Here is a 26,165-nt window from a genome sequence, read left to right as displayed (position 1 = left end):
AGAGGCTAGGTTTAGATGAGATGTTAGGAAGAAATTCTTTACTGGGTGGGTGGACAGGCACTGGAACAGGTTGCCCAGAGAAGCTGTAGATGACCTAGCCCTGGACAAGGAGCACCTGAACAACCTGGTCTAGTGGAAAGTGTCCCTGACTATGGCAGGGGTCTCGGAACTGAATGATCTGTAAGGTCTCTTCCAACCAAGGCCATTCTATGATTCAAAATGAGATAGCAGAAGCTACTCTAGCAAATGCTATACAGCATTAACACAACATATAAATGTAATAAAAATACTTTCATTTTCTTAAGAAAACATGGAAGGTAGATGAAAAAGAAATCAGTAAATTAAGATATAAAAAGTAAATTTGTAGAGGACAAAAAATTGAAAAACATGTATATATATATTTATATGTAAGGGTATGCTAGGAAGTACATATATTTAACAATACTCAATTTATTCAAAGACTGTTTAAGTCCATATGGTGTCATGTGGAACTGAAATGTAACCCACATTCAAATGCTTTCCCCCTACAACTGCTGTTTCAAGCTCCTGCACTTATCTGCAGATTTCCCTGTAAATTAGAGAGAAGGTGAAGACATTTATCCTTGGAATACAACTATATGCAGTAATCATTTCTTGCTTTCTAGGTATAATTTTAAATAGAAGATGTAAGCAAATAAGAACTATAAAACCTAATGATTGAAACCCAGAAATTTAGATGCTAATGATTCTATTTAGTATTCATACGGAGCTACTTATGAGTTTGTCAGCTGTACCCTGTGTGAGTACTGTTGACACTCCCATGTGCATCATTCAAATGTGTAGTTACATTTAGTCAAACATGGCTCTCACTCCAAGTTAGCCAGCCTCTTAACACATAGAACTTTGAAATAAATTCAGCTGGAACTGGTACACCTCTCCTTCTCACAGCACAGAGGTTGACATGAGACAGTAATGAATCACATTATACTGGTTCACATTTTCACGTGGTTAGAAGGAGAAACAAACCCTTATTCCAGTGATTTTGCGAATTCTGCATAGTCAATGTATCCATCGTTGTTCTTGTCATCATCTCGTAAGACATCATCTATTAGACTAATCAGCTCTTCTTCCTTCATTGCTTGGGTATGCTCACCACCTTCCTACAGAAACAAAACCCCATTGAACAGTTCAGCAGTCTCTCCCACCTAGTGGCACATATGACAGATTACTGACATCTAATTTTTAAGGTGTTCATGTTTGGTGCCTAATTTGGCACTAAGGTTTATGTAATCATTTGTAACAATATAAGCAAATTTCATCAGATGGAAGCTTTGAAGTCAAAGTTCTCTGGACTTCAGAACAAGCATTCTGCAGTCAATATTCTTGGCCAGAAGTTCCAAAAGCTGAATAGGACAATGTATAATGATGGACAATCATCTAATAGATGTATGCTTAATTAGGACCTTGATGTAGTACAGCCACTGTAGTTTCTATACAGTACAGAAAGGTCTTACAGTAAAAGAGAAGTGAAAAAATTCAGCACTGTAGCTCAAAGTCAGTAAAATTCTTAGTAACACCCCTTATAGGAACACAGAGAGGTGCCTTTGCACAAGAAACAACCAGTCATCACTCTGTTCTCCTCTCAGTAATTTTTGCCACACGTTATTAGCAGGAAGTTCTGTTATTCTGAGTTTTAACTTTCAGAACATTAATATGAGATAGTGTGTTTCTATTGTGTTCCTAATGACTGGAAAGAGAATTTGAGTTTAGGAAGAGGCAAACCATAACGGGTTCTTCTAATACAAATTTTGTGCAAGAGGTTTTTCATAGTTTGTGTATACACAGCAGTAACAGTCTGAAGTTGAAAACAGTGTCGTATCACAGGATATGTCTACCCTCATGCCCCATTTCGGATGATTTCCCTTTCTCCCCATCCCTACCTACCAAAGTAAGCCTTCTGTAAAATAATTTTGACTCTGGAGCCCTTCCTCATTCTAGACTTTAAACTAAAATGGAAACTTCCTAAAAACTGCAATGTGACATGAAAAGCTGCGATAATGTACTTTTACAAATTCAACCAGAACTATCAGGAGAAGAAGTCTCATTTTCAGGCAAAACTGTAACTGCACTGAAGATGTGTTGCAACTGTTCTGCTGCTTTTAGAGTCAGAACTGTTTCCAAACACATATCCCCTTACAAAACTACACCTACCTCTTTGTGGACATGTGAGATAGCAGTAGCAAGCTCTAACCCGTCTAGCAAATTATTGCCATCATAATCATGCATTTTGAAGTAATGGAGCTGCAACTCTTGTGGAGACATCTCAGATTCTGGTTTCTCGATAACACCTTCCAAGTGTTCCATGATGTGTCTATGAAAAACAAAACCCACAACATTTCCATCAGTTAATATTTAATGTTCTGTTTACAGCAAATTTAGTCTTTGATCAAATATTGTACATCTAAAAGTACCCTGGACAACTAAAAACTACAGTTTGATACTAAGATAAAGGGGGCACAAAGGTTGCTTGTTACAGGGGCTGTAGAGGCCTCTAATACCTTAGATAGCTATTTCTATTTCTTCTGGCCTACTTAGCAGGCTATCAAAACAACTGAAGCAGAGCCCAAAATCTCTTTTTGGCTGTCTTCCAAAGCACAGGAACTGCAGGAACATCTTTCCCAGTCAACCATGAAGTGTTCCAGGGAGTTTTATTTTCTGCTAGAACTGTTCTGCATTTATGAAGAAGCAAATGAGAAAATGAACTCTACCTGTTAGGAATATGATTTTGTCTAAAGTATGCTGATATGGGTAAGCAAGATTTCTGTAAAAAATTTTTTATAGCATAAGTAGGGCTGAAGGCTCCAGAGAGACCTTTCCAGGTCTCATATCTCTACAAATTTATCAAGCAAGCATGTATCATATCTGGCTTTAGCTAGTTATACAACATTCTGAGAAAACAGGGTGCCCTAGGCTTAAGTCCAACTTGCATAACACTTTAGAGATAAGAAATCATTAAGAAGTAAAGTTTACGCTTTTAGAACATGGAACACATACTCTTTATCTTGTACCAAATTCTTATCAAGGCGAATATTTGGATGTTGACTCTCTCCTACGTGTTCCTCAGCTAGGGCAGAGATGAAGAATGCAGCCAGAAAGCAGAATAGCAAACGTGTTCTAAACATCCTTTGGGCCATTGTGATCTACAAAAAGGAAAACATCCCCCCCCAAAAACAACATATGAAAAATGCAATTTACTTTCGGCAGATTTAGAGACTGCTTAGAAACAACCTCATTAAGTCTCGGAATAGAAGAACCTGCTGCACTGAAAACTTTGCAAGCAGAGAGCCAGAGAGCTCCAACTAAGAGTTTTTATGAGGGTCCCTATTTTACGGGATTATGCAGTAATTTTCAGATCATGTCTTTTTTTTTTTTTTCCTCATAGGAGATGCGCACACCTTAGCCATGCTTGGGTTTTCATATACCTTCCAGACAACCAAGCTACCATGCCTGCCTCAGGCAGACCTGCCCACAGCTATGGGAGCAAAGGTCGCTTACGGTATCGAAGCGGCTCCATCTAATTAGTAGCTCTATTACGACTGAATTCCCTAAGGGGCAGACGCCTTGGAAGACGCCATGCAGCCATGCATGTGCGCACTTCACGGGCAGGTGACAGCGTACAGAGCTTCAGAGGGGCCGAGCGCGCTGCCGAGAGCAGCCAAGGCGCGGGCTGGTGGCTTCCGCTCCTGATCTTCTCCCGGCCCCAGCTGGAGCGACCCCCGGTTCCACCGCCGCCAGCCGGTCTCCCACCCCCGGCTCCCCGCCCGGCTGGATCCCCGAGAAAGCGCCACCGCAGCAGGATGGAGCTGGGCCCGCCGCCCCCGCCCAGGCCCCAGCGCCCCCGCTCCAGCACCGGCTGTCGGGGCGGGTGGAGAGGCCCCGCTGCCGCCAGACTACGCACCCTCGGGCGGGTCTCCGCCGTGCCGCGGGCTCCGGGCTGGGCGCGGGCTGGGCGCGGGCTGGACACCATTCCCGGGACACCATCCCGGGATCACCCCTGACCCGGCGCTGCCCCGCCCGCTCCGCCGCCCATTGGCCGCGCCGCTCCGCCCCGCCCCGCCCCGCGGGCGGCGTCACCGCTCCCGGAGCTCCACGTGGAGCCCTCGCGGCGGCGCAGGTGCGGCAGCGCCCCGCCCACCGCGGGGCTGCGGGTGCCGCTGGGCGACAAGGTGTCCGTGAGCCAGCAGCGTGTCCTGTGGCCAGGGAGGCCGGCGGTGTCCTGAGGTGCACTGGGATGAGCACTGCCAGCCCCTCTGTTCAGCCCTGGTGAGGCACACCTGGAGCGCTGTGTCCAGTTCTGAGCTCCCCAGTACAAGAGAGACATGGAGCTGCTGGAGCACGTCCAGTGGAGAGTAACAAAGATGGTTAAGGGACTGGAATATCTCTCTTACCAGGAAAGGCTGAGGGAGCTGGGCTTGGTCAATCTCAAAAAGAGAAAACTGAGAGGGCACCTTATCAACGTATGCAAGTGTGTGCATATATATATATACACATATATATGTACTTACACAGTGTATACAAAGGGGGGGGGGGTGCCAAGAGGATGGAGCCAGGTTCTGCTCAAGTGGTGCTGAGCAAAAGGACAAGAGGAAATAGGCAGAAACTGATGTACAGAAAGCTGCATCTGAACAAGAAACAGCCTGTTCAGGTGACTGAGCATGGAACATTGTCCAGAGAGGTTGTGGACTCTCCATCAATGAAGATATTGAAGAACTGCCTGGATGCAATCCTGTGCCATGTTCTCTAGGGTGACCCTGCTTGAGCAGGGGAGCTTGGATCAGATGTCCCTTGCAACCTAACCCATTCTGGGTTCTGTGGGGTCTCGACAACCCCGGCCTTTGATCCAGAGAACTCCCTCCCAGAGGATGCATTGGAGGGATGCCCTCCAATGCCGTGGGCAGAACCGAGAAGGAAGGCAATGGCGGAGCTGGTGGCAGTGAGGGCCAGCGTGTGTCCTGCTCCTAGGGCAGTCCCCGGCCACCCCTACTCCAGATGCTTCCCTCTAGCCCCATCCACAAAGGACTGCCGTGTTTCCTGCCCTGCTGCTCGAGTGGGAACTGCTGTGCCCCCTCCCCGGTGCCCACTGCAGTTTATAAGGTGTGTGCGTTCTGTACTTCCCCTCGCACTACACGCCACACACAGGTCTCGCTGTTTCCATACTCGACGCCTACACAGGCACCGCTCTGGCCTCTCGCAGATCATAACCCCCGAGCAAACCTCGGCCTCGGGGAGCCAGGGGGGGCTTTTGGCCCGTTCCTGACACACCGCCCGGGTGTTTCGTGCCGAAGTTGCTGCTGGAGGGAGGCAGTGGCGCTGGTGATCAACCAGCGGAGAGCCCGGGGTTTCAGGTGACTTCCGAGGGCACCGGCCCGCTCACGCAGGCAGGGAGCGAGGTACCACACCCGCGGTACCGCGACAGCGGCCGCCGGTTCGGGACGCGGCTCCGTGCCAGGGCGTCAGGCGCGAGGCGTCAGGGAGTGGCGGCCATGGCTGATTCGCCGTCCCACGTCGCAGCCCTCGGGCAGGGCGTCCCATCCGCCCCCGCCCCTCGGCACCTGGCGGATCCGCGGCCCCGCCGGCGCCTCCCGGGCGCTGCCGCCGGGGACTCCCCGCGGGCCGGGGCGGGGCGGGTCCGTCCCGGCGCTAAGATGGCGGCCAAGGGCTCGCACTCGCACGTGAAGCTGGAGGCGGAGATCGAGCGGTGCCGGGCGGAGGGGCAATGGGGGCGGCTCCGCCACCTCGCACAGCAGCTGCGGCCCCCGCGCAAGGCGAAGGCGGCGAGGGGCGCGCAGGACGCCGGTAAGCGGCGGCGGCGGCGGCGGCGGGAGGCGGGCGGGGCGGCCGCCGGTACCGACCCGCCCGGGCACGGGGCGGCGGTAGGGACGGCTGTTCGCTCCCTGCCGCCGCCCAGGCTCGGTAGCCCCGCGTCGGGGGGCTGGCGTGGGCGGGAGCTGTGGTTGCCCCGGCTCCCGAGCTTGGGGGAGCGGGCTGGGCAGCGCCGGCTTGCGGGGCGTCGTCCGCCGTCCCGTGCCTGCGCCCCGGCCCCGCAGCGGGAGGGAAGGAGGGATGGCTGGGAGAGGCGGCGGGAGCTCAGGAAGCGGCGCGCAGCAAGATCACGCTGCGTTTCCTCGTCGTGTCAGCGCTGCCGAGCGCTCGGGATGCCGCCCCCGCCGCGGTCAGCAGGGGGGCGCAGGTGGCGGCTGCCCCGCTCCGAGCCCGCCCGGGGTGCAGCCAGCCCTTTGCACTCCCTTTGGAAAGGTGTCTCCTCAGCTTCTCTATACGTGTTGTGCTAGTTCGCTCTTGCCCCCTGCCCAGCGCTGTTCTTGGGTGGGTGTCCTTGTGTTACTCCTCTCCATTTCTGAGGGGCACTGCTTTACTTAAAGCCTTTCACATGTAAAACAGGTTTCATAAATAGCAAATGTATTAGTATTTTTTTTTCCTGTTACAACACGCTGCATTGCTTTTTTTTTTTTTTTTTAATGAAATCTCTTGCAAAAAGTGAGGCAGCCTTACTCACTGTGAGATCAGCAAGTAAGTTGTGAACAGGACCTGATCCTACCCACGGTAGTGGTGCAAAGAGCTTCTGAAAGTTAGAAGAGCTACTTCTAGGAATAAACCTGCTTCTTTAGAGGAGTGTGTCCAGAATGTGGCCCTAGAGTTGAAGCTTTCTGAGGTGCCTTAAACTTCACAGTGGGAACCGTGATGGGGGAGATGTAGATAGTTTAGTACATGTCTATTTTTGAGGCTTTCCAAGGGTGTACATGATGCAGATCGAACCCTGTGCTGAGAACCACACAGCCAACCTTTGAACTTTAGTCAGGTTTCAGCTGCATTTTCCCAGGTGCAGAGATCACCATGCACTTTGGGGGCATTAGTAGTTGAAGAGTTCACAGTAGTTTCTTCCCTTGTAATTAAGAGGTATAACAGCAGTATGACTGCTGTAAAAACGTGATTTGTTAATTTACTGCTATGTCATCATAACTTGCTAGTTATGAAAGAGTAATGCTTTGTTATTGCTGGAGAGCTTCTTTCAGCAGGTTTTGTGCTTCTAGAAATGATTGTGTGTCTGGATGGGATTTAACAGTAGTATTTGCTTTTTGAGGTTGTGTATATTTATTTCTTGATTGTGTATGGTCTTACCTAATTCCTTAAGTTTGGTTAAGAGATTAATGATTGCCTGAAAGCTCTTCAGTGTGTAGAAATGATTGCATGCAGGTTTGGGGGGGAGTACAGTGGAACACTTACGCTTTCCATTTTATGTACCTGTACTTTGGTTATGCAAGTTGCAGACCTGCAAACGAGCAGGAAGAGCTATGGTTATAATTTGATATGCAGCTGAACACTTAGGCCACAGCAGCAAGAAAGTCTAAACCACCACACAGTTGATTATTAATGCTACATGTAGTGTATAGGTAAAAACTGGTCATAAGATGTCCCCTGGACTGAAAATACAGAAATAGGTACACTACTGTGTTCCACTTATTCTCGAATTTTGGACTTTGAAACATGGAATATGTATGAAATATAGGGCTTGGCTCTTTGATGTTCAAAGATTTCCTTACCCTGCTTGACTCACTAGTCTGCTGATGGAGGTACTGTTGTTACGAATGAAGCAACTGCAGAACTGGGCCATTGTGTAAGAACTCCAAGTGCTCTGGCAGATGAAACTTTTTTTTTTCAGCACTTGGTTGCCACATTGGATGATGCTTCATGCTGTATCCGGTGCTGCTACCTCTGTTTGTCTTCTGTGGAACTGTGAACAGGCATGCATTTTAATGTAGAAAGAGTTTTATGTGGCATATTAGTTATGGCAGAGGATCAATCCTTGTGTGTTAATGGATGTGTAGAATGAGTCTAATTAATCTTTTAAATTTACTTTCTGTGTACTTTCAGGAAAATTGTACAAGTTTCTGATGAGTTACTACTATCACTTCTCTATAGTCTAAAGCACTCATTTCGTGCTTGTACCTTTGTAAATAAAAAGCATCCACTGAAATGTTTGCAAAATTTGATCTTATACTTTTGAAAGTGAGTTTTGTGATGAAAATTCTTAACTGTTATATTCGTGGCAATGTAAGAAGGAATGGTGCTGCCAAAAATTAAAGGATTAAGGGAAAATCTTCAAGTTACAAGAAACTTATTTCATTTTTCCATACAAAACATACTATTTCCACTAGATAGAAGTTAGTGGAACCTTTTTTTTTGTCTATTAGTTCTTCCTTATCCCATCATTTGAGTTTGTTGTGTTTCTCAAAGGTGTGTTGTTTTGTTTTTGGAATTCTGTGTGTCATCAGTATGGCAGTAAGCAATGTTTTTGTTGGTTGGTATGTGCTTTCAGAGGACCATGGGAGTATGCTGCTTGCAGAGGCTCTGCTGGAAGAATGTTTGAAGGAAAACTTTGCCAAACTGAAGGACTCCATTCCACTGTCAGAGAAGAGTGAGCCCAAACTGGGTGAAGCTAAACAGTATCTGACCAATATCTTAAGCAGAGGGAAACTAAGAGTAAGTGGGTTCTATCATCGTAATTCCTGCCAACTGGATGCTTCTCTTATATGATTATTAGTCTGATACAGGGTGTGGGTGTTGCTGTTGATGTCCATGGATGTACAGTGCTGTATTGTAGGTGATACTAAGGGATGGTAATTCCCCTTGGCAGAATCTTACTTTGTGAGACTTGCTTTTTCATATGCAAAGAAATTATGTGCTACAGAGACATATCCTGTTTATTTTTTCTTTAACTGGAAAGAAGCAGGATAAATATTTAGAATTTCTCTTGGGTGGTGAGGCGTGGCCGCATAAGGGTGCTGTCAGGCCTGCACAGCTGAGTGACCTCCTGCTGTTCCTGATCTGAGGGAATTGTGCACAACTGGTCAGCTCCTGATTGGAGAAAAATGTGCCACAAGCTGCTGTCAGGAACTTAGGGTTGTGTTGTGAGTCCAGGACTACAGCCTCACTCTGCTTTCAGTGTCTGTCAGAGAAGTAATGCTTTTATTTTGTTTTGTGTGGCTGGTAGCTGCTTGTCAACTCAGTTGCAGAGCTTCAAGAGTGTTTTAATACTCTGCTTTGATAGTTGCTGCTGCTGCGTTGGTGTCCTTTGACACACATTTGCATAACTGGGTTTAGATATAAATGAATTACAACAGTCTGTTCTAGACTTGTATTACTTGTGGTCCTGAAATTGCCAGGCTAGTTTAGTTAGGTTGGAAATGTATATTGTACTTTTACCGTGTTAGTTTCCAATGAGCAAGGTCAGCCTATTTAGAAAATAAAATAGAGGGAGTAAGGAAGAGGAGTCTGTCCAACCCTCTTCCTTTATAGTTTAGCCCCATTAACAGTCAGAACTACTGAATTCTTCCAGTTCTTTGTGTTTAGTTTGGCTGCAAGAATTGCCATTACTGTTTCTTTGCTAGTGGTGACTTAGCTACTCATGCAGTGTTGGTTGTATGTATTAAAAAAATGGGTATGAAGGCTTGGGAACCTTTTCATGCTCTCCAAAGGGTCTGAACAGATGTGTTTTACAGAGCTTTCTGTTACACGTTTTCAGTCCTTAAACGAAACAAATCTTAGGTATGCCTTCTGTTTTTTCACTGTTGTGTAAAAATTCTTTGACAACTGAAGAAAATTTGGGAGCTTTCTCTAATTAAATATACAGAGGACAGGGAAGCACTTGTCTAAAAAGTGGTGTTTACTGCCTAGTTTAAAAGCAGGGGTTTTTCTTAGTGTGTGTGTGTGTAGGTAATTCTGACAATGCCAACCTTTTATGTACTCTGTGTGGCTGGAGAATCGATAGAGCAGGTCAGCTGAGACCAAAGAGCTGGCTTAGAAACTGTGTATTTCAAAACTGAGCTCCAAAGTGGTTGCCTGACCTTCGCTGCCTACTGCTCTCATGAGCTTAGCCCTTGCAGTTGTGACGGGAAGGCATTCTGTACCTGCCTGATTTGCCATGGAGTACTTCATTCTTCCTGTAAACACTTTCTCTCTCCCTGCTCCATTTCAGCCGAAGTATATGACAGAAGCTATGCTGATCCTAGGAAAGCTTCATTATGTGGAGGGATGCTACAGAGATGCCATCAGCATGTATGCAAAAGCAGGACTTGATGACGTCTCAGCCAAAGATGAACCTCTGTACATGCTGCGTTTGATAACTGAAGCCTTTGTGATTAAAGGTAAAGGACTATGGATGTGTATTTGAAATATACTGGTTTTAGGTTGAAGCTAATTCTCCAAGTGATTTGGTTAGAGCAGGATTAGGGTAAAGATGTGTGCTGTAGAAAATCCTACTGGGTATGGTCTGTGTAGTTTTAAACTTAAAGGCATTATGGAGTCTTAGTCCATGGTTTTTAAACTTGGCTGGCTTGTAAAGAAAAGCTTGAAATTGGAAATCTTGTGGTAACTCTTGGCTGTAAGTCAGCTACATGCTTGAGCTTGTGTGTCCATTTTGGGAAAATCTAAATCAAGCCCTCAGCTGAATTGGGGCCTATGCTTTCTCTGAGAAAGAGTTCATCTACTTGTACATTTCAGTGATTTCTGTGAATTAAATAAGGACAACGTCTCCAAGTTTTAAACTTTGGACTAACAGAATATGTGCTTTCAAAGCAGGTAGTATATTTTTGCAATGCATGTCACACAGTATCAGACCTTATGTACAAACAGGAATCTCTCCTTCCCCTTGTAACTCTACAGACATTGCACTGTTTGAGAGATTCTAATTAAAACTACCTCTGTGGGTAGTGAAATTGCATTTCCTTTTTCAGTGGGGGAAAGGAAGACCCTTGTCAGTTTTTGACTTGGGGGGAGAAAAAGATCAGTAATCTTCTCCTTCGCTTTCGGTTCCTTTATAAATGTTGCTCAAGTACTGCTACCTATCTACTGCTTTCTACTCTTTTCAGCATGTCCACCAGCTAATTAGGTGAATGAGAACTCTGATGATCAGATACCTTCAACTGGTATGTAAAAGAGTGAAACCAAATCAACCCAAAATACTGTTTGACTGGGCTGCTAGTATTACTGATAATAATTTGAGTCATTCTGCTTATTTTGAAACCCTGTTTGTGCTGCTTTGCTTGCTTTTATTTTTGTTTCCTGTGGTACTGATCGAATCTGCTTCATTAATGAGCTTTTGTGAAGCAGGACTAATTTACTTGTACCTCACACTGACACTTGCATGGCGCAGAGGAGTGAGTAGCTGCCAATGCATTCTCAGCAGTGTATTTGAGAGCAACTCTTGGTGCACTCCAGAGTCTGAAGGAGATGCACTGTCCTCTTTGGGAACTGGATATGACCCTTGGGGAGGTGTGAGTGTAGTGATAACGTGTGAGTGGAAACTGATGGAATAGCACTGTTGTTATAAGACCCCTTGTGTTGTGGTGACTACCTAACTTACTCATGAAGATATTGGAGGTGTTTGCCTCAGAGCATCAGGCAGTTTTTTTGCTTTCTTTCCCCGTGTGGTTTAGCATGGAATGTAAATACTGTGTTGCCCCTGTAAACCGCAGGAGCCTCTGCCATTGCAGAGCAACCTCTGTGCTGTTACAGTTCCACAGTCTTTATCCTCCATGATGATTATTTTCTTATTAGCTAAGATATCAAGGGTGTAGTAAGTCACTCAGTATTCTGCCAAAGTTTCTGGCAGAAAAAAGTCCAGCAGAGTGGAGTCCAGGTGAGTTTGGAGAGGGCACTCACTAGGATCACTGTTCCCTCATGCCATGTTCCCTCAACCTCCCACTCCTATGTTAGCACTTTGTGCAGGTAGCTATGGCAATAACAATGTAGATGTAAATTTTCATTTTAAAGCACATGTGTCCAGGCTGCTTCTGCAGGGCATGTAACGATATGGAGTTGAATTATTTAAAATTCATTGATACTTTATGCTATAGATTTTTCTTATTCCCCTTTTTAATTTGGTATCTCTCCAGAAATTATGTTGATCCTTGCCATATTACTGCCTTTGGTTGAACTATTGGCCATTTATGCAATATGAAACGTTCTTTAAAGATGCTCTTGAATGTTGCTGGTAGTAAAATTTTTTGCAGGGGTCATTTAGGCAAATATCCAGAAAAGCCACAGTCCTGTCTACTTCAAGGCAGAAGTTAGGTTCCCCTATTAATTTCTTGTTCACATTTTCAGAAATGGGAGAAAGCAGTTGGTTTAATAGAATTTCCCTGTTCACCCAGCATTAGTTAAAGCAGCAGAACTTTGTATCACCTCGTAGTGTGAACTTGAAACTGCCTCAGTTTTGTGTAGTTAATACTGCTGAGTTATGCCTGTATGCTGAATGGCAGCATAGGTTTAGGCTGGAAAGAAATGGAAGAAACGGTCATGGAAGAAAGAAAAGTCAAATCAAAGGCTTATTTTATTAATGTTGACACCTATCCTTTTAATGTTGGAAATGAACAAAAATTAACAAGAAGGATGTGGGATGCACTGGGAGGAGTTGCACAGATGAAGCTGCTTGTAGAAATCCAGCAAAACCAAGTTTCCTTCCTTAGAGCACCTTTTAACCTCCGCAACACTGAAGGTTGGATGTTGAGCTAAATCTCTGGAGTCTTTCTCTGGAGGTCCATAGCATGTAGTAGGTTCATATTATGGTAAGAGGCAGTATGGATTTGCACCCTTGCGTTTGGACTACAGAAGTTGAGCAGGGAAAAAATTTCTTGCTTGCCTTCTCAGTAAACTTCCACACAAAGTGAGTATCAACAAGTAAACGTGGAAGTTCTTTATCGGTCTGAGGACTTGTGCAATTGACAAGTCACAGGAGAAATGGCAGAGAGAGCAGGATTCTTCAGTTTCTCATCTGACTGCTGCTTCCTGTTCTGTTTCTAAATCTCTGCATTGTGAGGAGATGAGTTTCGTGGGCGCTGTGAGTGGAGCTCTGACAACAGTTTGATTTTTTTCATTATGACTAATTTAAACCTCTATGGTTAGTTAATAGGTGGTTGGTTTGTACTTGTCTCCTTCCTCCCCATCCTCCATTGAAGTCAGTCCCTCCTTAAAACTTTTCCTCTGCTCGGTTCACATTACTGCTGGTAATCTCTGATGCAGGCAGCTCTGTGTTGCATTATACCAGTATTGAGTAAGTAAACTTTGCTTCTAATTCAATTGGGACTCACTGTGGCTTTGTTACCTGGTGTTGCCCATTTGAAACAAGCAAGCAAAAAAGACTTCAGAACAAAGTGTGTAGCTGTCAGAGCCCATTGATTTCCTCTGTTCTGCTTGCTGCAGAAAACTCTGCAGAGCCCTCTCTATTCACAAGGAGAAATTCTTCCTGGCAGTAGGTTAGGTCACTGCCTAACCCTTTCAAAGCTCTAGTAAGTGTAGCTCTAGCCAGGGCTTCTGCATACCTCAGCTCCAAGAAAGAGGCTTCTCTGATGTGGCAGTGTTTGCTGTGCTGCTGAGAGCACAGTGAGAGCTGTTTCAACTGAGGCAGGCTGTTGCCAGCCCGAGGATGGAGGCTCAGGCAGGGCTCGTGTGCAGGGTCCTGTCTTTGTGACAACTGAGAGGGGCTTTAGCTTGTGGTCAGGGATGTGTCAGAGCTGCTGCAAGGTGAGTCAGCCCTGTGCTGAGGGGCTCCCTGGGTCTGTCAGGCCAGGCACGGGACTTCCTCTGCCTGGAGTGGGGTAGCCTGGAGATAGCTACCTATCTAAATTTGTGCAGCAATGGCATAGGATTGCACATTGTATCTAGTTTCTAAATGGATTTCTAGGGAGTTAAAGCTTTAGAAATGTCACTGTCTATTCTTTTCGTTTTCACCCAGTCCATCCTGTAATTTTTGTAATTTAGTCATTTTTGTGCTATATTGGCCATTTGGCAACTCAGGGTGGATTTAAGTTGTGCAGCTTGAGTCTGAACTCTCTGTAGAGTCAGAAGTTGGCTGTTCTGGGGTGATTCATCACCTCTTTAAATGGTGTGTGACACAATTGAAGTGAATGGTGGTGTACAACACAGCCTCTTTGGTGACTGTGAGAGAAGACTGTGGACTAAGTTGAGATTTATCCCTTGTAAATCTGTTCCTAAATTGTTTTGGTTTTTTTGTCTGGTTTCTGTTTATTTTTAACTTTAGAAAAGACATCTATTTTATCAAAAGGCTGCAGTGAGAGCTTGGTTTTTTAAGATCTTTGAAAATATGTGGAGGAGAATAAGGTGATAATGTAACATGTCTGTAAGAAGCCTTGATCATAGTCTGCATTTTATTGTAACATATCCAACCACAAGTCTTATCTATGAGGAAATGAAACTGTGTCAACGCAGTGGTTCAGAACTACCTATATTTTGTTCTTGAACCCATTTTAGTCATTTCAGGATGTTCAAGATCTGTGGTGTGACACTTTTGAAAAACCAAAGATAAGATCTTGAGACAAACACTGCTGGATTGAGTCACTGATCTTTAGAGCTCTCCTAAGAGCTGTAAGTGGTATTTCTGAGAGCAAAACCTTGAAGCTACCACGTGGGTTTTTTTCCCCGAGTTTGATAATGATAAACAGCCTGGAACCTACTTCCAGTGTCCTGGGTTCAGCCCAGCTTGTTGTGGATTATTTTGCGTTTGTTTGGTCTTAGGACAAATTGCTGAGCTTAGGTGTGTTCCTGTTTCTCTTGTGGTTGTATCTTCCAGAAATTCAGTGGTAATGAGTTCCATATGCTTGGAATGACATTGTTCTGCTTTCTCCCCATGTCAAATAATTGTCTTGGGTTTTTAATACTGGAAGTGGTTGTTTGGAGGTTCTTACGGTGTTCTGAAAGGAAAATGGTGATATACAGAGATAAACAGAAAACCTGACCTTCTACTTGACTGGTTTGAAAACCATTTGCTTGGTTTTAATCATGGTTTTAAATTGACCAAGTGAAGCCTCAAAATTTGAATAAGCGGTTTTAAACTTCTTTGTGATTGTGCTGCTTAGTTAGTTTCTTATTTTGTTGGCTTGCACTACTGTTAAAAACAGTAGGTTTGCATTCAGTAAATAACTGTTTGGTATTGAAGTTGTTCATTCTAGCTAATCAAAGGATGTATCACACACTTGTTCATATGCTTAATTGGAGTCTTCAATTTTGACATTTGCTTGTGTGTCATTCATTTTTCTAATATAGTTTTCTATATGATGATTAATTTCCTAGGTGAGATTTGTATTCAGCTGCTTTTGTTTGAAAATTAGAATAAAATGTAGAGTCAAAGATAGCTTTATTGCAAAGCCGTATTCTGAGAAATCTACTTTTTCCTCTTCTCTAAAGAACTTGATTAAGAATTTTCAGTTTAATAAATGAATTTCTTTAACTCAGTGTTTCTCATAAGCTGATACATTTCTTTTCATGTGTACATGTTTTTTAATTCGCTGATTAAAATGGGAAAAATAAGCTTTCCTGTTTGTTTTTTTTAGTTCAGTGTTGGTTAATTGAACGAAATGGTGGAGAGAATTGAAAGGGAGAAAGCTAAGGTTTGTGGGGTTTTAAAGTTTATTTTATTAATTTTTGTCCTCTTTGCAAGAGAACACCTCTATTTTAAAGACTATTCCAGTGCTTCATCTAACTCTTATTTCAGATCCTAAGCTAGTAACCTTTCTAGTTCTGTTCTTTACTAAATGCTGCTGATCCCATGGTACAAGGATATATTCCACTCAAATAACGTTAGTGGGTTACTGTGTGTTATTGGCTCAACTTAAGCAGCCTTACTTTTAATTAGAGTTTCCTGTTAGCTTCCTGGAATGAGATTTTTGTCCACTTAGTTTTGGTAAGTGAGATCGTAGTATGAAAACTGTGGAGTATTCTGGAATACAGACTGTGTGGAATGCTGTTGAGTACCAGTAGTTTGAACAATTTCAAGTGCAGATCAATTGAGTTTAGAAAGATCATATAGTTTTGCAGAGTCATAATTTATTTCGTAATCTTCTTTTGAAAGTGAGTTTACACTTCTAACTTCTTTTTGCCAGAAGCATTTTTAATTCAGGTCATGTTTTATAAGCCTCTTAATGGGCTGTACGTGCACTTTCTGAGTCTGTTCCTTGTTTCAGAGGGCATAGCATTTTTCAGGATGTCTTCTCCTTTCTGCAGACAATGTTTGGAATACTATTCCACTTCTTGTATGCCAAAAAACCCTCCCAGTGGTTATACACACTCTTGTGCTTGAGATCTTTACTACAGGATAATTTTTAAGAATTTTTGAAGTTCCTTAAGAAAAACTTTGCTGTAATACCTAAAAAGAGATTGTGTGTGTATCTTACTATGTAAGAACATGCTTTATCTTGTCCACTGAGACAAGAGTAGAAAATGGATTAATGGAAGGTTGATGGCATTTTCTCCATATTCAAGTAAGTAATTTGCTTTATATTCTCTCTAGAAACTAATGGAGAAAAGTAAAAGTGTGTTTTAATTACCCATGTCAAGATAAAGATGCTCCATTTCTGTATTGGTGTTTAGGAGCCACATGACTGCAAGGAAAGTACTCAAATCTGCTAGTGGTAAAAAAAGAGGGAACAGATCTTCCTGTCCTCCTTGCTGCACAGCTGACCCCACCCTCCCTAGAAGCTGAGTCTTCATGCTGCCTGCGTTGCAGTTACTGTCTGAGCTGGGGGCAGTGTGCTATGATGTACCCATTTAGCAGAAATGGGCAGCAGGTTGAAAGGTGCAGGGGAAAAATCCTAAGAGCCTGAATTCCCTCCCCGTCTCTCTCCATTGGTTTCAGTGTCAGGTATCATGTTGTTTAGGCACTGTTGACATTGTAGCATGTGTACCATACATAGGCCTTTACTTGAATTTCTAAATCTTCTATACTTCAATAATCCTGTTTAAAGTGGAAGGGTTGTTACCGTAATATGTTCTGGCTTCCCAGGGGTCCCAATTCGCTGCTGTCTGGAGCCTGCCCACTTTGGGAGTGATGGTGCTGGCTGAGGCACTTGAGTTCATTAAAGTGTTGAGAGGGGCAGCTAGAACCTTGCTAAGGACAGCACCACCGTTCTTCAGTGTCTTTAGGAAAGCTTGTTGATCATGAAGAACCAGAATTATACTGGGCACAAAATTGAGATGAGAAAAGTGTAGGTTTGGGTGATACTTAAGGGAAAAGTTACCTAAAACTTGGATTTCACTTTTTTTCGTACTGATGTATAGCTTTTCAGTGATAATGGGCTTCATGAGGATCATTAACACTTGCCAGCATGCAACTGTTAAGCTGAATGCTGCTTTTAGGATGATATATTTGCTTGCAGTTGTCTCTGTTACTTCATTGCTGTTTCCTCTACTGGCAGCTCTGACTAAGTGGAACTTAGTGGGACACAAGTAGAAGAGAAGTATTTGTGTTGGGTTTTTTGTTTTGGTTTGTTTGGGGTTTTTTGGTGTGGTTTGTTTTTGTGGTTTTTTGGGGTTTGTTTGTTTGTTTTGGTTTTTTTTTTTTTGTGTGTTTTGTTTGCTTTTTTTTTTTAAGGGTCTGGCAGGGGCAGGGCACAAATTCCTTTGCTGGAATCCTCTGATGATGACAAAAGGTTGAGATTTGCGTCTCTGAGGACTGAGATCTGTGGGAGATGGGTTCCTTCAAAGAGAGCCTGAATAGCAAAATTATTTTTCTTGCCTGGCCATTAGAAAAATTGAGTCCCAGCCAAAAGAATATATGATACAATAGGACATTAAAATTAAAATAAGACATTGGCAGAACTTGTTTTCACTTTTGCTTGGCAAAAGATGCATCTTTTAAATGTTAATCCACATCAGAGAGAGAGACTTTGTTCTATACCTGGTATGCACTTCAAAGTGCTAGTTTTCACAGTTCTGACAGCAAGACAGGAAGCATGCTGTTAATTCATGTTGGTATCAGAGTAGCTGTCTGATAGGCAAAAGCCCCACTTTGTAGATGCTGTTGTCTTGATAAAAGGACCTAGTGTTAGTATGTTTTATTTGGGGTTTCAGAAAAGCAGTTTAAGAGTCTGGAGTTGCCCTTACATTGTGACAGTGATGACTTTTAACCTGTTGCATGTTGGTGAATTGTGTGCTGTGGTGCCACTGCTTTCCTGCTTGGATGTGAAAGAGTTGCCAAGCCCAGCCTTGGTGTTTGTGATGCTCTTAGGCTTTTCTGTTGTGCCCCATGAGCTTTTCTCTGCTGTTGGATCAGATGGTTTACCTTTTCAGCAGTAGTTTGTTTAGCACAGTCAGCTATGCACAAATGCAGTGTGAGTGTTAGACTTTTGAGGAGAGTTAGATGCAGGCCACTAAATGCAGATTACTGAAATTTGGAAAGTGGAAAAAGGGAATAACTTCTGGTTCCTTTTGTTAATGTGACTTGGTTTCTGCGATGGAAAAGTTTAGTTATTCTGCTCCCTTCCCCACATGTAGTTGTAGGTGGTGGTTGCACATGTGCATTAAACCTTTTCCACCTTCTGCACTATGACTTAGTTCTCTAAAGCTGTGGGGTTAGCAGCATCAGGAGATGGAAGATTATTTGCCCATGCTGTTCTGAGGCAAGGGACCAATTTTTGTTAGGTTACATGAGACAGCATGCTACACTTACTTTCACTAGAAGAGAACAAATACAGATGTAGCTTTTAGATGGTGTCATGCTGGGGCTGTGTTGTGCAGCGTGGTATGTGTCCAGTGGCTATGGGAAGATTTCTCTGTGCTGGTTTGCCCTGGAGTAAGCTTCAAATGTCTGTCTATCTTTTAAGTGACAGGGCAACAAGCCTGTTAGTCCTCACAGGCTCTGTCTGTTCTAGTAACTTTAAGTAGGATTGTCTTGAGTGCTTGATAGGAATCAGCATAGTAAAATATGAATTATCTTTCCTTTCTCTCTCTTCTACTTCCCAAATACACATAGAACCATAGAATCATTTAAATGGGAAAAGACCTTTAAGATCATGAAGTGCATCCATTAACCCAGCACTGCCAAATCCAGTAATAAACCACATCCCTAAGCACTACAGCAAAACATCTTTGAAATACCTCCAGACATGGTGACTCCTGGGCAGCCTGTTCCAATGCCTGGCTGCTCTTTCAGTGAATAAATTTTTCCCGATAGCCAGTCCAGACCTGCCCTGGCACAACTTGAGGCCATTTTCTCTTGTTTTTACCTGTTACTTGCTACGTTGTAGAAGAGACTGACCCCCACCTAGCTATACCCTCCTTTCAGGTAATTGTAGAGAGTCTCCTTTTCTCCAGGCTGAGCATCCCCAGCTCACTCAGCTGCTCCTCATAGCACTTGTGCTCCAGACTCTTCACCAACTCTGTTGCCCTTCCCTGGACATGCTCCACCACCTCAAGGTCTTTCTTGTAGTAAGGGGCCAAAAAATTGAACACAGGATTCTAGGGCTTGTCTGATTCAGTGACTCTGCAGCTAGAAAAGAACTTTCTTGCTGGTGATGCTGCTTAACTGTGGTGCAGGTGAACTCAAGCTAAACAAATTCCAGTACTTGGTCATCAGTGCCGTCTCTCTCCCCTTGTGCCCCTTCCCCCTTGCATTTTTTCTCTTCTGCTTCTTCCTGTTGTATTTAGACCAAGGAAAAAAATGTAATTTCTGCAGTATGCCATGACAGTTTATGGATGTGGATGGTGTTGACAAAAGTCTTTAGATGTGGGGCTGTAAGAGATTGCTGATCACCCCTGTCTTTGCTGTGCCTCAGAGCATTGCTCCAGTAGATGTATCTTGGTGTCATGGAATGGAGGTGGCCTCTTATACCAGGACAATCAATACGTTATAGAAGTGGTCCCCAAAGTGGTGCATGTGCCCCAGGGGGTACGCAAGATGATCTACTGTGGTGCAGAAGAAAAGTATTATAACTTCTGTTTATTTTTTTCTTAAAAAGTCCACCAGCAAAAAAAAGCGCCCCACATTGAAATAAATCTTGATTATTGTATTTTATTGAAAGTGGTGCCCTCACTTAGTCTGTATGTCAGAGGGTCCTGTGTCATGTAGAGCCTACAAAAGTGTCTTCCAAAAGAGAGGGTGTTTCACATTGTGGAAGGCCATCCTCAGTAGTTCCATATGTTCCATATTCACTTCCATATGTTGCAGCTCACTTGTGCCTAGTTAAGTGGATTTATGCATTATATTGTCTAGTTCTTATTAAACTAACATATACAAAATAGACAAGTAGCTTAAAGATACCCTCAAAAACTACTTGTGGATTCCAAGTAGTAGTAGAAATTGGAGCACAAGTGAACAATAAGAATGTAAGAGCTTACACTATTAGCATGAGCTCTTCAATCAGGTAAAAGCAGTGACAGTCTAATTGGATCTAATCAGTGAAGTCTAATGACACTCAATTCAGTACTTAAATTTTTAGAAGCCTCTTTTGTGCTTTCTTACGTAAAAGCAAAATATGAAAAAAAAGGTACCATTGGAGAAACACCTTGCCAGATTCTGGTTTAAAAATGAAATACACAGAGAATTGCTTAGCAGCACAGTGGGGCCCAGAAATGCACAAAGTGCTGTAGGATGGTGTCAGTGGGGTTAACTTTATTAACACAGGACTTTTAAATAGAATCTAGTTTGTAGTGAGTTGGGGAGTGACCATGAAAATCTGTACACACCAAAGCTCAGTGGTTGTTCCTGGCAAAATGCTTAAAATAGTTGTTAAACTTAAGGGTGAATTATGCCTTTTTGCTTTTACAAAAAGTCAGGTATTCTGAATTTGCAGGCCTTTTCTCTGGTGACAGGTGGCTGTCAGTAGCATGTAATCTAGCAGGTGTTTTTGAAAAAATAAACACTTAAATATAGAATAAATAGATTGTAAAGCAATGTATGTATATAAATATAAGCATATGTTTGGGTGTGCACGATCAAAATTTTTTTACTTAATATGATCAAAGAATTTTGGAGACCACTGTATTACAGGCTAAAGCAAAGGTTAAAAGATGTGCCATGAAGGTTAAGAGCAGCCAGCTGAGCAGGTCTGGGTATGCTCCAAAGATTTAGTGTCTGTGGATTAAAGTTGCTAATTTCTGCTATGCATAAGATATGCAGTGTGATGCAGAGCCCACACAGCATTGATTGAGGGCAGGGGACTGAGGCTGCATCTCAGGGGAGTGTTTGCTGCCTTCTGGCTTCACAGCCACTCGATCAAAAAGCTGTCCTAATTTGAGCTATACATTTGAGCTCTAATTACAAGTCTAACCAGATAGAGTTCTTGCTTTGATAATAATTGGAGTAACATTGTTAGTATTGGTTTATCGCATCTAGTAAGAAAGCGGGGAGTAGGAGGTCTTGAGTTCTGCATTGATGCAACTGAGCGGCCTTCCCAGGTTGCTTAAATTTTAAGCTTCATTCCCAGCTTATAGTTAGAAAGGTCTTCAGATAATTTTACTTGACGTTACTGGCATTTTCTGCCTTTCTACCTTTGAGACTTTTACATGAAAAATACCTCAAGATTGTAACAGATTGCCAGGAATTTACAATAATCCTATATAATAGGAAGCAGCAGGGAAAGAAGTACATGCAGCTTTCTTGAACAACTAAACGTGTCTATTCATCCCTATCTCTCATGGGCTGCAGTATGAATGAATGTGTTCAAAACCAAGGGCTTCTAGGCCTTTCTTCCCCCTCCTCTATTTGCATTGCAAATAAGCCCTGCTGAAAAAATCATAGCTTAGTTGCTGCAGAGATAAGTGTCAAGACCAGGTTGTGAATTATTTAAACTGCTGTGAATTATGGCAGAAATAATGCATAGTGCTGGGTCTTGCCTGTGTCAACCTAATCCCAACTGCTGCTTGTTGATGTTTGGGCCATTTTGCTTTCCAAGACACTGTAATGGAATAGCTTAGTTGAGGACTGTGCTCTCAAGTTCAAACCTTAGCTGGCACGGCAGACTGGTTGTAATATCATCTCTAGAATGGTTTGATTGTGCCTTTGAATTTTGTCTCTGAGAAGTGTTTAGTATTCTGATGAATGTTGATTAGTCAGCATGCGCATGTATATGTTTGAAGTCTTAAAAATAGTCTTGTTTCAATGCTAATTAATTTCCTAGAGCCACATTTCTGAACTAGACTGAAGGCCATGTGCTAGTAATGGAGTGCATCCTCTGCTTGGGGACAGTGACCCAGAATGACCTGGCATTCTCCAGGATGAGAACCTGTTTCCTTGCAGTGGCTGCTGCCATGCACTATCTTCATGCAAATGACTTACTACCTTCCTGTACTAGAGTAGAACTACTGCATGCACTTAGCTTAGCATCACACTGTCTTCTGGCCAGGCTGGCCTGTCTGTGGGGCACAGGAGCACAGACAGTGGAACCTTGCTCTGCAGACTGGGACTGCTGCTGTTGGCAGGGCTCTGAGTTTCACACTAAGATGTCTTTTGCTTCAGGTTGCCATAGGTGTGTTCAACACGTAGCGCTGAGACACAACGCAGGAGGTTGGGTTCATGTTCTTTGTGCTGTCGTATTTCTTTGATCTCTTCTTCAGCTTGCCAGGTACCTCTGATGCTCCTGAGCTGTGGGGTTAGCACTCTTGGTGAAAGTGATGGGCTGCTTCTGACCCTGAATTCTTGCACCTATGAACCCACCCATTCCCTGGTTGTCTAAATTCATCCAAGTGCAGGAGGCTTGAAGTCTGTGTAAAAAGGAAAGTTAAAAGAACCTGTGAGAGGGTTGGTACATTGTTCCTACTTGGAAGGAGGAGTGCTGCTATTTGGTGAGGTAGTTTATGAACCATAGAAAAATAAAGCCACCCACCTTAATCTCCACCCTAGTCCATGTGCAGTCTCCATCTGTGCACTGAGGCCTTCAAGACCAGGCTGGGTAACACACCCTGAGCTGGCCCTTCTTTGTGCAGAAAATCAGACCATGGACCTTCAAGGATTCCTTGCAGCATGAATTTTCATCCCATTTGTGTTGCTGAGAATCTGATACCGCATGTCCACGTACACATGGATGTTCCAGTTGTGGTAGTAGTACCACCTCAGAGCATTGGAGCTATATGATATCAGTGTCTTCCCTTGGCAAGGACTGACTGAGATGAAAGTGGAAATAAGCCTTCATAAAATTTCCGCTTTCAGATTTCCATAAATGAGAGCAGTGCATTTCAACTCGAGGAAGAGATTAGTTCAGTGATATGTCTTACAAACTTTATGGATTTGGGTTTTTTCTTACATAACTGCAGCTTAGATTTGGGGGCAGGGAAGAAAGGACAAAGATTATGGAAGGGTGAAGAGCCAGAGATGAATCATTGGGAGAAGTAGAGTAGGTGAATGGAAGCCTTGTCTTTATTCAGGAGAGGAAAGCCACATTTCTGTACATAGAAAGCTACCTCCTCTGAAGTGGGTAGAATTTGTTCTTAAAGAAGAATAATCTAGAAACATGTCTTGAAATCTTGAGCCTGGGCCATACTCTACTAGAAAACTGTCTCGACTGTATGATAAACTACTATAGTATATACGTATGTATCTATTTAAATTTAGGCACCTGATTCATATGAGAAAAATCTCAGTATAGATAAGCTTTAAGTTGATAGTCTCTTACCACAACTGGTTGTGAAAAATACCCGAGTCCCTTTACCTTAACCAGTTAACATTAAAGCATGCAGCCTTATGATTTACTTGGAAGTTAATTCTGTCTTGGCAATAGCTCCACGTTTCTTGCTAAACCCAGTGTGGAAGTAGCATGCACTTTAGTGGTTTTCTGACACATTGTGGGAACTGAGTTGAATTTAAATTGCTTGTTGTGCTGCAAAGTTTCTTCTGTGCTGATAACTGGAGGATGGACAAGAGTTAGTGGAATTTGTGCTCTTTGTGGTGGAGGACTTGTCAAGTCTTATCCAACTGCACCCTAAGCTAATCTTATTGCTGGGGTTTTGTATTGCGAGAACTGAATTGGTGGCTGCAAGAGTAGGGAACTTGTGTTGGTTTTCTTCTGTTCTTCCCCTTGTATACTGGATTTGCAGTCTGCTTGCTCTAATTTTTCTTTTCATTGCCTTTCTGTGGTAGGGAAGAATCGCCCTGTTTGGATTCTGTGGAAGATTTTGTACTCAAATGACATCAGGTCAGTGCGTACGGTAGCAGAGAGAGAACCATGACTAATGTCACATTGTGTGGGTCATTTTTCCTTCTAGCTCCTTACAAGTAGTGCAGTGTAGCATAGTATCTGTTTTAATACACTGTATCTTGCTGGATCCTTACTGTGGCAAGAATCCTTTTGGAGATATTCGTTCCCGTCTCTGATCAGCCCCAGCTTTGTTTCTCTGACTTGCATGGCTGGGCATGTTTGTTGTCAGTACCTGATGCTGGCAGAGGCTACTTACTTTCCTCCCCCGTGTCAGAGCTCAGAGATAGTAACTCCTTGCAGTGGGCTGTAGCATGTATGTAAATGGCTTTTTATCAGCCTGTTCTCTCTGTGTGACATCTCCCACGATAAACGCCCCCACGCAGACTGTGTTAGGATGGCTCTTGCCATTTGATTAAATGCTGCTTGTATATGAATGTCAGTGGATTGCACTGGACTTTTTTTGCAGGGCCCTCAGCCCTACTTTGCATTTAAGGGGATGGTGGCTCTGAAATGCAGACTTCTTAAAATTTATTTTCACTTAAGGGGAATGACTAGAAGTTCAGAGGTAGATTAAATGGAGACAGATACAAGAAGAATATTTGTAGGTTATTTATTCTGGCTGGAGTGCTGGATACTTTTGGTTTGTTCTTTTGCTGTAGAGAGAGTTAATGTGCATTTTTTCCCTTTACTCATTACAAAGTGACAGGGTTGGAAAATGGAAGCATCAAAATAATAGGAAAACAACTCATGATACAAAGACAGAGACTTCATAGATGGACTAGAGACAAAATCGGTTATATCTGGATGCTGTACAAGGTGTTCAAGAAAAAAAGAAAACACAGATTGGGCATTGGTTAAAAGCAGCAAAATGATTGTCATCCATGTCCCACACACCCTGTCAGTTTGAAATAAATTCAGTCCTCCTGCTCTACTCTGGGCTATATTTTCAGAGGTGAAAGGTATGGATATGTGTTCCTCCAAGATACAGATCTTTGAGGGAACACACCATATACTTCTGGCTTGGGAGAGGGCAGAAGGAGTGGGGAGCCACGTCCCGAGCTTGAACCAGGGAGGCGTTTTCTCAGCCCACTGAACTAACTGCTCATGTCTGGCTCAAATGTAGGACATGAGATAGGGAAACTCCTAGCAGAGTAACCAAGGGGACAAAACAAATGTTGAACATTAGAAGTAAACAAAGCTAACACTGCCTGGGAACCTCGGGCTCTTCCAGCATGAGCGCCCAGACTGTATCGTACATCTTGGGGAAGCCTGGCTGCCCATTGCTGCCTCACAGCAGTTTGTGGCCAAGACTCCTGGAATGGGCAGAGCTGAGGTGTCTCCCGGACTGTGGAAGTCCAGGAATGCATGGCTGGTGCCTGTGGTGGGTCCTCCCGAATCCTTTGCCACCTGCTGCAGCAGTTGAAATAACTTCATTGAAAGGCTGTCTGGACAGTTGAATTCTTTTCTTCTTTTGTCACCTCTGTGGATCTGTGTCAAGAACACTAGGATTTTGTATTACATCTTACATATTTGTTATTAGGGGATGATGTTATGTATAAAAATTTACTGGAAAGCATGTGCTGAACTTTTTGCAGCCTGTGTTGGGCTACTGGGCATCAATACATACGGTTGTGATGGGTGAAGATCCAAGTTTTCAAGCAGTGGTGTCTTGTAGAGATCCAGTGTGGCATGAGAACCTGTACCAATCAGAGTAAAATTGGTATGTGGATGTGTAGCCTATCCAAATAGGTTTAAGGATATAAAGGATGTCAGTGTGATGCCAGACTAAGGGTCTGATAGTAGAAGTTTTTAGTGTAGGGACCAGTAGCTGTGGATCTGCAATTAACATACTCTCTGTCTGTTGGTGGTGTTGGATAATGATACAAGAAAGAAGTTTAGTAGTACAAACCCCAGGGTTTTTTCCTTCCTTTGGAAAGGGAATGATCTTGTGGCTGAGTCTCTTGTGCCTTGCCAAGAGCTTGCTGTTTGTCCATGAGCAATCTGCATGTGCTAAGATTTTCCAAGAGAGGCCTCAGATTTTCCGACTTAGTTTCTGTATCATTTTCCAGTTAGGGTTTTTTGTTGTTTGTTTTTTCCCCCTCAACGCTGCTTACTGAAAGCTTCACTTGAAGTAGCAGATGCCTAGAAATTATCAAATTCAGTGCCAGGCTGGCACTGAATTGAAGC

At 43.4% G+C, this 26,165-nt stretch overlaps 2 protein-coding genes across 2 annotated transcripts in view; one reads left to right on the top strand and one right to left on the bottom strand.

The window, feature by feature from the left end:
* Positions 1–378: 378 nt before the first annotated feature.
* MCFD2 (multiple coagulation factor deficiency 2, ER cargo receptor complex subunit) lies at positions 379–4,020 on the bottom strand. Its single transcript, XM_032102797.1, is given in 5 exon segments — positions 379–1,139; positions 2,191–2,350; positions 3,034–3,179; positions 3,938–3,997; positions 4,000–4,020. Coding segments are annotated over 5 exon segments (519 nt in total). The 3' UTR covers positions 379–1,007.
* A 1,622-nt stretch (positions 4,021–5,642) lies between these two features.
* TTC7A (tetratricopeptide repeat domain 7A) overlaps positions 5,643–26,165 on the top strand; it is a 172,244-nt gene continuing 151,721 nt past the window's right edge. The window contains 3 exon segments of the mRNA XM_032102796.1: positions 5,643–5,835; positions 8,375–8,538; positions 10,034–10,202. Coding sequence (XP_031958687.1) covers positions 5,685–5,835; positions 8,375–8,538; positions 10,034–10,202 — 484 coding nt within the window. The 5' untranslated portion in view covers positions 5,643–5,684.

Source organism: Corvus moneduloides, chromosome 3, assembly GCF_009650955.1.
Source record: "Corvus moneduloides isolate bCorMon1 chromosome 3, bCorMon1.pri, whole genome shotgun sequence".
NCBI classification, from domain to species: domain Eukaryota; kingdom Metazoa; phylum Chordata; class Aves; order Passeriformes; family Corvidae; genus Corvus; species Corvus moneduloides.
The sequence above is the reverse complement of the archived record's forward strand: the minus strand, read 5'-3'. Positions and strand labels throughout refer to the sequence as shown.